At 47.8% G+C, this 12,220-nt stretch overlaps 1 protein-coding gene across 1 annotated transcript in view; it reads right to left on the reverse strand.

Annotated features, from left to right (window-relative positions):
* Window positions 1-1,070: 1,070 nt before the first annotated feature.
* CHCHD6 (coiled-coil-helix-coiled-coil-helix domain containing 6) overlaps window positions 1,071-12,220 on the reverse strand; it is a 111,415-nt gene continuing 100,265 nt past the window's right edge. Inside the window, exon 9 of the mRNA XM_080350812.1 lies at window positions 1,071-1,560. Coding sequence (XP_080206938.1) covers window positions 1,537-1,560 — 24 coding nt within the window. The 3' untranslated portion in view covers window positions 1,071-1,536. The remainder of the gene's footprint in view (window positions 1,561-12,220) is intronic.

Genomic DNA, 12,220 nt, shown 5'->3' on the forward strand with positions numbered 1-12,220 from the left:
GGATGGGGGCAAGAGGAAAACGAGGAAGAGACAAAATAGGTACTTTTCAGAGCAGCAGTAATTTAAAGTCTAGTCAGGGATGGACCTCGGCGCTCCGTATTTGTGCCTGCAGAGGCAGGGGTTCGGTGTTTCTGCAGAACTGGGCTCTCCCAAGCAGATCCCAAAGTCAGCACGACAGCAAAAGCCCACCCAGAACCACTACAGATCTGAGGGCACCAAGTGCTCAACATCGGCTTGGAAAACTTGCCCTTCCTCCCTTGGGGACAACAAGTTTGATCTGCACGGAGATAAAGCGGTGGAATTTTTGCAAAGATGAGCAAATACCGCTTCTGAGGAGGAAGAGTGTTGTGGCATCAGCACTCTGCAAGAAGGAAAGGCATTTTGTTGCTTTAATGAAGATGTAAAGCACTAAGTTGCTGCCTAAAAGGAGACGAAGCAGAATATAATACAGAAAACAATTCTCAGCCCTCCTCATCCATTTTCATAAACAGTGCATTAAACTCTGACATGACCTCCAAAAATCCATGTTCACATCCTTCAGAAACTGTCAGATCCAGTCAGAGAGGACACCAACAGCAAATGCTGCCAGAGGAGAAGCTTTAGCCAGAGAATCAATTTACCAAGGTAGACCTGCTCCCCCGGTTTGCTGACAGGTCTTTTGCAAATCTGCCGCACTTACCTCTATGAGGATGAAATGTCAGACGACATAGGTACCGCTGTCCCTCGACGGGGCGAGGAGAGGGCTCAAAACTGAGCACAAGGCTGGAAATGATGGTAGTTTATGGCAGACAACGGCTTTTTCAGTATGATTCACCAACACCAGCTCCCTTCAGCCAGGACTCCGCACTCCTCCAAGTACTTTCAAATAAGCCAAAGTCATTCAGCCCAGGACCAAAACGAACAAGTTCTGTGATTTATAAACTGTGACTTCAAATATTTCTATCCCCCACACTTGTTGGGAGTTTTTGTTGGCATGGGTAGGAGGCAGAAAACAGCAACGAACACACTCGTGGGACTGAAAGTATCTCACAGTACACGGTGACCATTAAACACTTTATTGTTTAAGAGGGAACCTTGGAAGGGAAGAAACGCGCCTGCTGGTGTAACCAATGGGAGCGTGCTAGGAACAATGAATCCTAACAAGCTAATCAGGGTTACTTCCAAATACTTTGGACCCCTTTCTCCAGAGCAAACGGACAAAGAAAATAGCTCTTGGAACTCAGATGTGGATTGGTGAACCCAAAACTCACACAGGGTGAACCAGCTGTGCTGGAAATACCTGGGGTCAATATGAATCTTTACATTGTAATACAATAAAAAAGAAAATGGTAGCGTCTTCCTCTCCCAGAACCCCCCTCCCAACTCCAGAAACATCCAGAGAGAGCGATACATGCAGGCAATTAGAAGAAAAGTCATGTCGTCGTCTTGGACCGCGAAGGGCAGAAGGCACCGGGTTTGGTCAGGGTCTTACAGAAGGATGCTGGGGCTTCCAAGGGCATCTGTGGTCCCTGTCCGCTGCTCTTTGGTGGGTGATGTTTATCCAGAATTAACTAACAGCTCCTGGAGGAGAAAGGAGACAAAGGAAAACGTAGCAAGTTAATTATGCAGCTCTTGACATGGCACCATTTCCTTCAGAAATGATAGAGTAATGTTGGCAGGGTGCGAATCCCACAGAAAAACCATCACATTTCACCTGCTGTAAAACACAAGACACTCAAGGGGACAGAAGACTGCAGAAGCAAGAGAGCAGGTCATGATATCAAAGGCGAGACTGATTCTGTGAATAAGAATATATGGTCTGTTGCAAATGATGGGGGTTTATAAATCCTACAGCCTACAGCAGGAGAGAAGGGCCATGGTCTCGGGGATAAATGCAGCTCCACGCTGAGTCCCAGCAGGACACAGGAGCACTGGGATCAGACACACACACACCGCTCGCTCGTCCTGGAACGGGATCGATGGTAAGGGCGAGCAGGAGAGAGGAGAGGAAGAAAGAGAGGGACTCAGAGAATGCAGAACTCCTGACGTGTTTGACAGCATTTACCCTCCTAAAATTCAAAGCAAAATCACACCTACTTTGTCCCAACAGCAACCTCCTGTATCCTACAGGTATCTGTGTATAAGCTGTGGACTTCTGAGGGGTAGAAAAAACAGGCGGCTTTTGACCCTTTTAGGATGAAGATCACATAGCCTACTATGACCTCTTCTTATTTTCATCTTATCACTCCTATAAAGTCAAAGAAGCCAAACCAACAATGCCATCAGCAGCGGATGAGAACACACCTGGCACCAGCTGTAACCCTCTGTCCCCGATGAACCAGGGTATCGATGTTGGACCTGACTTCAAAATTTGAGTAACCAGCTCTCGTGGATCAGCAACAGCGTCTTTATATCAATGAAGTGCTGAATTGCAGAGGGTGAGCCCATCGACACTCTACTTTTTTCGCATGCTCTGGACAGGTGAAGTTCCGTTTTGCAGAGCAGACAGTACTTACCCACGTTTAAAGGATTCTGCTGAAGCCAAGTCCAGAAAGACAACTGAAGAGCAAGCTGTATGTGGCCTCACCACCCATTTTTACCAGGGCTGGATTTGAGCTTGGTTCTACTCTGTAGTCCAGCCTTTCCTAGGAGAGAAGCTGTGCTTCCCTGGATGTGAATCAGGAAGGAGAATATCACCAAAAAATGAAGGTAGCACACTCGGCAATACCTGTCAGAAGCGGGGATGTGATTCTGCACAACAGGCCGATATTCGCTGCTGAACACCTGCAAGGTCAGCAGATTCCGTCTACATTGACCATGCATCTCCAAAGACAGCCCCATCTCCAACAACAATGAACTGGAAAAGCTTCAAAGGGCTCGAGAATAAAGAGAAAATTGTTTGCCAAATTATTTAGACAAAGGTTATCTAGAAATCTGACAAACCAACCATCAATATTACTCAACTGACTCTAATTTCCCAGGTAATTTTTCTCATCATTAGTGACTTAAGGGCTTTGCACAGAGCAGTACATTTTAAAAACCCCAATAGCACTCACACAAATTGTCACGAGCGAAGCAGCAACAACTCACAATCAATTTTGCAATAAAGTAATTTGCTGTATTCACACTATAACACCTCATTGAAGTGTCGAGGAATGTTATATTTTGTGAAAAAGCCACTGATGTGGCCAATCTGTGGTTAACCCGTGCGGAAGACAGTAAAACCTTTTCTTTTAAGGAATTTTAAAGAATATCATAATTACACAATTTCATGTTCAAAATCATAACTACATCTTCCTACTCATTCCAGGAGAAAACGCAAACAGCTAGCGCTTAACCTCAATCAGCTCTTTCCAGCCCAACCTACCCCCATGGAGCTGGAGGCTCACAAACCTTCCTCGTGCCAAAAACATCAGGTTCCACCTCATCTTGGGTGACCAAACTTTCTCAAAACCTTGTGCAGAGTGAGCACTGGACACTCGGTACCGATGTCCTATAGGAACCAAGGGACGCTGCTGTGACCAAAGGACACAGGTGATGATAACATCAATCAGCCCATGCTGCTCCTGATACAATCACGTCTAAGACCAGCCTGTGCTGGATGGAGCAACTAATTCATAGAATCATAGAATCATTTTGGTTGGAAAAGCCCCTCAAAATCATTGAGTCCAACTGTTGCCTCCACCCCTGGCACTGCCCCGTGTCCCTGAGAACCTCATGTCCGTCTGTCCAGCCCTCCAGGGATGGTGACTCCAGCACTGCCCTGGGCAGCCTGTTCCAATGCCCCACAGCCCTTTGGGGAAGAAATTGTTCCCCAGATCCAACCTCAACCTCCCCTGGTGCAACTTGAGGCTGATTCCTCTCATCCTATCACACGTTACTTGGGAGAAGAGACCAACACCCTCCACGCTCCAACCTCCTTTCAGGCAGTTGTAGACAGCGAGGTCTCCCTTTCCTCCTCAGGGGCACGGGGAGCCCATGAAGATTATGGGGTGGCTGTTTCTCAGGAACTGAAGCACCCCCAGTACCCACCAGCCTGCACAGAGGTGGCTTCCCCAGCTGTTTCAGACTTGCCTGCTCAGATGCCAACCCAGACCCCGCAGCACAGACCACCACCATCCCAAACCCTCTCATACTGCTAAAGGTTCACTTTACAACAAAAGCAAAGCCAGAGTCCAGTCCCTGGCTGGCTGGGAACCCGTACTGCTCTGCATCTTCTGCAGAACCCATCGTGTGGTGCAGACACAATTAACAGCTAACGATGCTGGAGAACAGAGGTCTCCTCTGCCAGATCCCACAGGATCACCAGCAACGCACGCTGCACAGCACAGGATCCATAGGATTTGTGGTCTGTTAGCCCATCAGATAGGTCTACGCTGTGTAGAATACGCATATAATCGTTTTCACTGTTCCTAGGCCATCAGTTTATAAACCTGTGGCTAACTACTTAAAAGCACAGTTGCATCGATTTCATGCCTCACATGCTGTGTAATAGCATGGAAACATGCCATATCTTTAAGACTAAACCCGTTCTTTGCTAAGCCAGCCATTTACACCAGCGTTTTAATTCCACCTAGCATTGCAAGCATGCCGATGCAGATCTGGCACCCCTTCATTTCTTTCCAGGCTCGAATCCTCCCTGCAAGATGTCACCAGGTTGCTACCACACTTACCTGGAGCAGAAAGAGCCAGGAAAGGGAAGGAGAAGCCTTTACCTCTCCTACCTGGCCTTACCATCGTGTGTGCACCAGGCAGGTTGCATATGCAACAAGTCCAAGGAGCTCGCAATCACAAGGTGTTCCCACATGACAAGATACTCCCAATTAATCAAGTGGAGGCTCAGCCTGAAGAAGTTTGGTGGCTCATCACAAAATAACTGCCCCACAGTTGGTGTTAGCTGGTCTCTGCTGCAGCGTAGCAGAAGAACCACTCGCTAAACAAGCAGCCTCAGAGTGTGCACCGCACACTCGCTCTGATGAGAAGGAACGGTGTCCTCGCACAGGGAAGACTTTTAACGCCACTGCCAATGCATGGCAGGTAGGCAACATGTTCCAGTCTCTATGTGCTCCAGCCCGGCGCTTCTACATATGAACAGTGTCCACACAAAGGTGATTCCTCACAGCTGTGGCTGCAGCACAAACAGCAATGGCAATCTGTTCAGTCCTGACAGCAACCCCAGCTGCAGGGTATGCAGGGCTGCCCTCTACACCTCTCCTGGCAAGTGGGACCCACTAACCCGTGCTCTTCCACCACGGTGAGACCCCACTCAGGAACCAACAGCGGTCAAATTTGGCCGGCTGCTCAGCCAACACAGCCTGTCGCTTTGCAGCACACGCAGGGAAGCCAGCAGCTTTCCAGTTCTGGTTCCAGTTGAGTGAGGAGAACGGGTCGAGCTCTGCAAGTAGATCCACTCCACACATCTCACCCGGGCTGAAAAGAGAGTCCAGTCAACACCCAACACCGAGGCCTCAGTTCCAGCATCAGGGCAAGCAAGTCTCTGCAAGATTTTCTAACGTGTCGCTCCCTCCTCTTCCTCCCTTTCCTCCTCCATCCATCTGCATCCCAGCGCAGGAGCTCGGGGCTGCCTGGCGAGCCCGCAGCATCCTCTCTGCTCTGCACCGCGGCTCCCGGCCAGGGCAGGAACCTCCCTCCTTGAAAGCCCAGATCCCAAAGAACTTCCTCCCACAGTGTTTGCCAGAGACGCTGTTTGCCAAGCCTCAGCTGCGCTCAGACTCATTTATTTAACCAGCCTTTAGTCTCAGGGGGTAAACTCTGCAAGTTTTCCTCCAGCGAGTGCCTTACCTTTGTTCCAATACTCCTTTCAGCAGTCGCGCCACGGCGCTCGCACATCTGGGCACTGTGTAGCTATGAAGAAATCAGAAAGCAGATCCCCATGATAAATGACTCGGCACATTTGGAGTGTCAGTGACAAAGTGGAAATTAATCTCCATAGTTCCCAGCTCCCTGCCGTGTGCCAGCAGCTCTCTCCAACCCAGAACACCTGTTGGTGCACACCAGACCGCAGTAACACGACCACACAACTTTTTCCTCTCAGTCTGGGAAGAGACACTAACGAAATACAAAAATCCTGACCTGTCCTAAGACGGGTGTTCAAGGCCTTTCCACTGGATAAGGCATTTGTTGCAGGGCTATTAGCACCCCAAAGTGCTGCAAGGGACATTGGAGTCACTGTGGTTTGATGTATGCTGTAGGTATTTTTTGGTTATGTGCAATTTGTTCTGTTACACTCTGGGTATTGGCTATTTTGTGGAGCAGCTGTGCTGACTAATGGCTCACAGCACTTCTGTGCCATATAGTTATTGCACAGAAAAGCCTCTGTCTCTCTCATCCTTCAGGAGTCCAACAGTTGCTGTCCTTGGGTTTGGAATAAGAAGGGGCAGGACGTCTGGCAGCAACGAAAAAAACATTAATTCAAAAAGCTATGAAGAGAGTTTTGTTTTCTCTCTTCTCTGTACCGGCGTTAATAGCTTTGCAAAGCAGAGAAGTTCACCCGATGACTTCTTGGCTACTTCCCCAGATGGCGTCTTCAAAGCTGGCTTGACAGCAGAAAAGACGCCTTTCAAAAAACTCACCAGACACATTGTCAGAACACCCCAGAAAGTGCTTTCACGTGGAAGTCCCCTGGTCTACACACCCCACCAACAGAGAGCACGGAACAGAAACAGTTTTTCTGGCTTCCTCTCCCCCCTCCTCACCCTCCCTTGACTCAAAAAGAGCCAACACGCTGTTTGCTTTGCTCTGCTTTGACACCTCCCATCGCTCCGCATCCCCCCGCGAGGAAGCTATTTACCAGCGCAACTAATTTCTAGCTGTTCTGAGACTCACCTGTTTGTTCATGCATTATAATACTGATTTCCTCCAGACAATTGTTCTGATCATCGCTCTAACTCGCAGAGAGCTCCCGTCATCCGCCTTGCTTAACAGGAAAATGGTTTTGCCACTGACTGAGCAGCTCTGCACTCACCAGACTACACGAAAAACTCATCCCAGCTGGGGGGCTGCATCTCCCCGCTGAGCCGGCAGCCCCAGACATCGCAGTAGGGAACGCGCTCGGTGCTTCTGACTTTGGATGTGTGCTAGAAAATACCAGGGCCAGGAGGAACAAAAAGCACTCCACAAAGGGCCGCTGCTGAAAGGATGGCTGTTAATTAATTGGCATACAAAGCGAGGGCGGCTTTTTTGTTCAATCAATGTTAATTGCATTTAATCTCGTTCTCACCATTAAGAAAAGCCACCGGGCCAGGCTGATGTTGCTGGTGCCTGACACGCGGATTCCACCCACGTTTGGGAGGCAGGAGGAGAAAAGCGGTGGGAAGAAAGGAAATAACCCTTCCTCACCCCTTCTGCATCACTGCACAATTTCATTGGGCCTGTTCCATTATTTAAACAATTTTTGTTTTCCAATAACATTACAGAGGAGCTCAAAGGACGAAAATCAGACACGGAGCATTTCACTACTAGTTATTCTTGCTCTCCTGGGTACCAGCTTAGGGCTTTGCTAACCTGCACAGCCCTGCCTATTCTGCTTCTGTAAAGGACTGAAATACAGAAAAATCTCTTATGTAAAGTGGTGTCTGCTTCTTAGTCCCAGACTGGTCCCAACAGACCTGCCAGTGCTGCTCAACATGAGCTGCAAGCGCTGCCTGCCACCTCCCATCAGCTCCAACAAAGCTCCTTCTCCTCACCTTGCTCCTGACCACAGCTCAACCACACGGACACTGAGGTCTGTCTGTCTCCAACACCTTGTAACGCAAAATAAGATTTGCTGTTAAACAACCTCTGACCCAATTTGCCTTGTAAGTCAGAGCATATTTGAAGCCTGAACTTCCCAGGTGAGCCACAAGTGGATCCGCCAGTGATTTGGCTCTGATTTGAGGACTGTGCTGCGATGCTCCCAGAGTCAGTCCTGGAGCCAGCGGGGCAGCTTTTGCAGCACAGAAAGCCCAAGGCGGCAGATTTTATGGGCTCATGGCTTCTGCGAGTGCCTTGTGCTATTCCAAATCAGCATCAAAAACAATAACAATCGAGACCGGGCTCTGTCGGCGCCTTTTCCCCTGTGGCAGCACACATCGCTTGCCCGAGGCTGATGCTGCAGTTTATCGTAGATTTTCGTTATCCCTCGACAAGCGTTGGTCCCGTTGCTTCTCACCGCGTAAAGTGGACACATCACGAGTGCCGTGAAGGACTGGCTGAGTTTTAAGTGGTCTGAAATGGCTCCACTAGGCTCGGTCAAGATTGCTTTAAAATCATTTCCCATTAGGACTGTGACCCCCTCTCTTTACAGCCAGCATAATGACTCTACCTCAGCGGAAGATAATTACATCCCGCTATCTATACACATCAGAAAGTCGACACTACAAACACTACGGCGCCTTTCTGGAACGAGCGAGAGAAGGTAACACAGGAGGAAAAGGAGATAACGCTGGATGCCTCTTCATCCCGCAACTGGAGCCACCCCAAGCGTTTCTCGAGCTCGTGGATTAGCCCCTGGGAGGGATAAAGGGATCCAGAAGGCACAGAGTGTTTCTAAAGCAGAACAACGACAACTTGTACAAATCCAGCTCTGGTTTTGTGAGGATTAAAATGAACTTCACCCAACTGTGAATATCTATTTCCAGAGCCAAAAGGAATGGCAAACCACTTACTGATGCAACAGTATTTCATTATTTCAAACTCTAAGCTCAACACTTCCAAAAATTAAGGACAGGCAACAGTCGTGGTATTGCTGGGGTTTAACTGCTAAACTGCCGAGCTGTGCTCCGAGCACAACGTAATGAAACAGTATATAATACACAAATAAGGGCAACTTCTTCCTACTCTCATTCCTGCTCTTGCTACCAGCGCCCAGGATAATCAGTGGGAAAATAAAAGGGAAAAATAAACCCAGAAGCTAAGAGATTTTGAATTAAGTTGTATAAATGACCTGTTACCTCCTAACACAAGGAAGAAAGAAATGCAATAAATACCTGCAAAGCCATTCCAGTATTTCGGATTAAATGGATTACAGAAATGGAAAGTACATGATGCAAGATGTTATAAAACAAGGCGCCAGGAAAGTGCAGGAATTTGAATCAGGCTGGCAAATGATCTCTGCAGACTATTGAGGAAAATTAATAGAGAGAAAGGGGTAGAGAAAGGATACAGTAAGAACAGACTGATGAACACTGTTGTTAGGACCTGTAAATTCAGGATGTCAGACTTCCACTTAAATCTGCTTCAGTCCTGGAACAAAAATAACAAACCCTACTGCTAAAAAGCACTAGAAGTAGAGAAGTCAGCTATGCCAAGCCTTATTTCAGGATAGGTTTCCCCTGTGCATCCCTCAAGATTGAAGTTTGTGACTTTAATTATTCCTGGAACATTGTGTATATAGGGATTCAATGCAGGGATTACTAGCAGGATCCTTGTTATAAGTGCCACTTCTCAGACAAATTACACTTCACTGAATGTCAGCAACATACACAAGAAAACAAATTAGATAAAGGCGGCAGGACGGCAAGATACAGATCTGGCGCAAGGAAATTTCACAAGGTCACCCAGAAAAATAAAGACACTTAGAATATAAACTCCTACAACGTTTCCAATTCACAGAACATTAAAGCTCCACGTGACTCAGACACAAACACCCCTTCAATACACCAGTGACTCCAGTCTGAGACCGAGCCAGCGCTCTGTTGAGGAAATGCCGTCAGAGTGGGGGTGGAGGAGGAGATGGGAGATAGAAAGAGCAACCCCAGTTGTCCTCTGAACCCCTGGTGATCACCCCATCTCACCCCTGGTTGAACACGACAAACAAGGGATGCCAGGCATACAGGATGGCACTTGGTTTGGAGACAGAGCCGGCAGCTCCTTCCCAAGCCGATCCCAACTTTACATTCGGCGTTTTGCCTTTCCAGATCTACATCCTGGAACAGATCATTAACCTGCAGCGTTCTAACGAGCGTGCCGTTAACTCTGGGAATTCCCATGGAGATGGAAGCACAGGAAAGTCCAGTCCTTGGAGAAGGCGCAAAGAGCTGCTGAGAACACTTCCCAACACTCAACTACGGCATCGGGCCGTGGAGATGGGACCTCAAGAGTGGTTGTTAAATACTCACCCTGGGGATTTCACCCATCACTTGAGAGTGTTACTAAACCCAGCCCTTTTCCCAAGCCTACAGGGAGGTAAGCCCGGCCTGGAAGGCACAAGCAGGAGTCTTAGGCGCTGTAGTCAGACTCCTCCCAACTTCAACCAGCAGCTGTAAATAAATCCTCATCTCGGTTTCTCTTTCTGTACAGAAGAGTAATGCTACTTACCAGCCACACAGAGCTATGATGATTATTCACCAGCGGAAGATGCTAAAGAAACGCAGGAAAAAACAAATAGTAATAAGAAAACCCCACACAGTTCTCAAGGGATCTCACCTTTGAATTTAGGCTTCAGAGGAAATCTGGTGCTCTGTCTTGTCCTGCCCTGCTTTAGCAGGTTCCTGCACTGCATAAAGACATTTCCTCTCCAGGTTGGGGTAGCACATCCACATTTAAAGTACAGCTCACTCCTATCTAGTCCAGCTTCATATCCCAAGCACAGAGGCAGGCAGAGACAACTTCTCCAGATATCCTTTTTCTATGCCTAATTCTATTTCTGCTCAACGATACAGTGAAATTCCACGCAGAAGTATTATGAGCTTGACTGACTTTATTTGTTTAACAGTTCACATTTTCATTAAACTGTTGCTCTTCGGCAGCCAGTAATTTTATTTGTGTGATAGCCGTATTCATCTCACCCGTATGGGAGTAGATGTCGCTCTCCCTTTTTTCTGGCAGAAGAGGCAAAAATCAGCAATGATAGAGGCAAGAGAAGACTAGGAATTCAGTCTGTTTGCAGACAGGTGTGGGATGGAACTTCTACCTATTTTTGTGAAACACCTCTGAAAGACTAGATAGTAAAGAACCTATAGGTAGATTAAGAAAACCCCAACCAAATGGTTTACTGCCTCCACTGCCCAGCTACAAAACCAAAAACTGAAATATCTTTGAGCAGAATCAGCCCCTTTGACTCAGCACTGCAACTGTTCTGCACCAGCAGCTTATTGCTGACTGAGCGTTTACGGTATTTAAGGATCAGATTTGAAAGAATTAATTACGCGTCTAACTCTTGCCAATCTTGAAGTATCTTGAAATATCTGGTCCCAGGAGCTGCAAGATCTGATTGTACCACAAGGCAGCGAAGCCTGGTTGGTTGGCTCACACTGAGCCCCAATTAGACAACCCTCTGCCAAGCTCAGGCAACCAGACAGAGAAATAACAGGCGCTTTTGAAATGTTAACGACCTGAATGGAGACATTCAAATGACTCAACCACACCTCTTAGAGGTTTCCGAAGTCACCCAAGAAACCCTAAACACTTCACTCTGCCGCTCCCCTTGCGCACCATCCAGCAGTGGGGAAAGCTGGGTCAGGAATCCACGGTCCGGGCAGGACAATGTTGGGTGTTCCTGGGGGCACGACACGCAAACTGGAACGGAGAGGCCATGGAGATGTTCAGTTACACATTCCCCAAGCACAGGCACACCCAGGCATGGTGCTGCGTGCCCAGCCCTGGACGCAGGAGCCAGTGTAGTCGGTGTCTCAGCAGGACGGATTTGTTCCGAGGAGCTGCCCACCGGCACCCAGCACAACCGATGCAATTAAGAGAACGGCAGATAAGATGCCCTGCATGGATCTGCGCAAACAAAGGGAGAACGGTGAACACCCGGAGATGCGTCTTTATTTCTCAATCAATGTCTCCTCCTGTGTAAATTCCAAATCCTTCTTTCAAGATTAAAAACCTTTACCAAGCTCAGCATTTCTCTAGCTCCTTCCTGTCCCTTTCTTTCTTCAGAGGGCATACTGGTAGAATACCAGATGCCAGAATAAGCCACAAAATCCTCCTAAATAATTATCTCCCATCTCCTCCACTGCAGATTTATAGTCCTGCATCTGTGTCAGGACAGAGACCTGCTTCCATCTGTCTAAAACACATCCTTTACCAAGAGGACCTAAAGGTGGAATGTTGAATGGGAGCATTTGAAAACATATTAAGAGACTGGAAAAGAAAGTGATGGTTTATAAGTGCGCTCTTCACTTGTCTTGTGGACGCTGCTCAAGTGGAGGGGGAGCTTTTTTTTTTAAAAAGAAAATATGACAAATGATGCTGGTCCCACTTTGTAATTGCCCTCAGTGTGCAGCGTGTCTGTTCG

Source organism: Nesoenas mayeri (assembly GCF_963082525.1).
Source record: "Nesoenas mayeri genome assembly, chromosome: 10".
NCBI lineage: Eukaryota > Metazoa > Chordata > Aves > Columbiformes > Columbidae > Nesoenas > Nesoenas mayeri.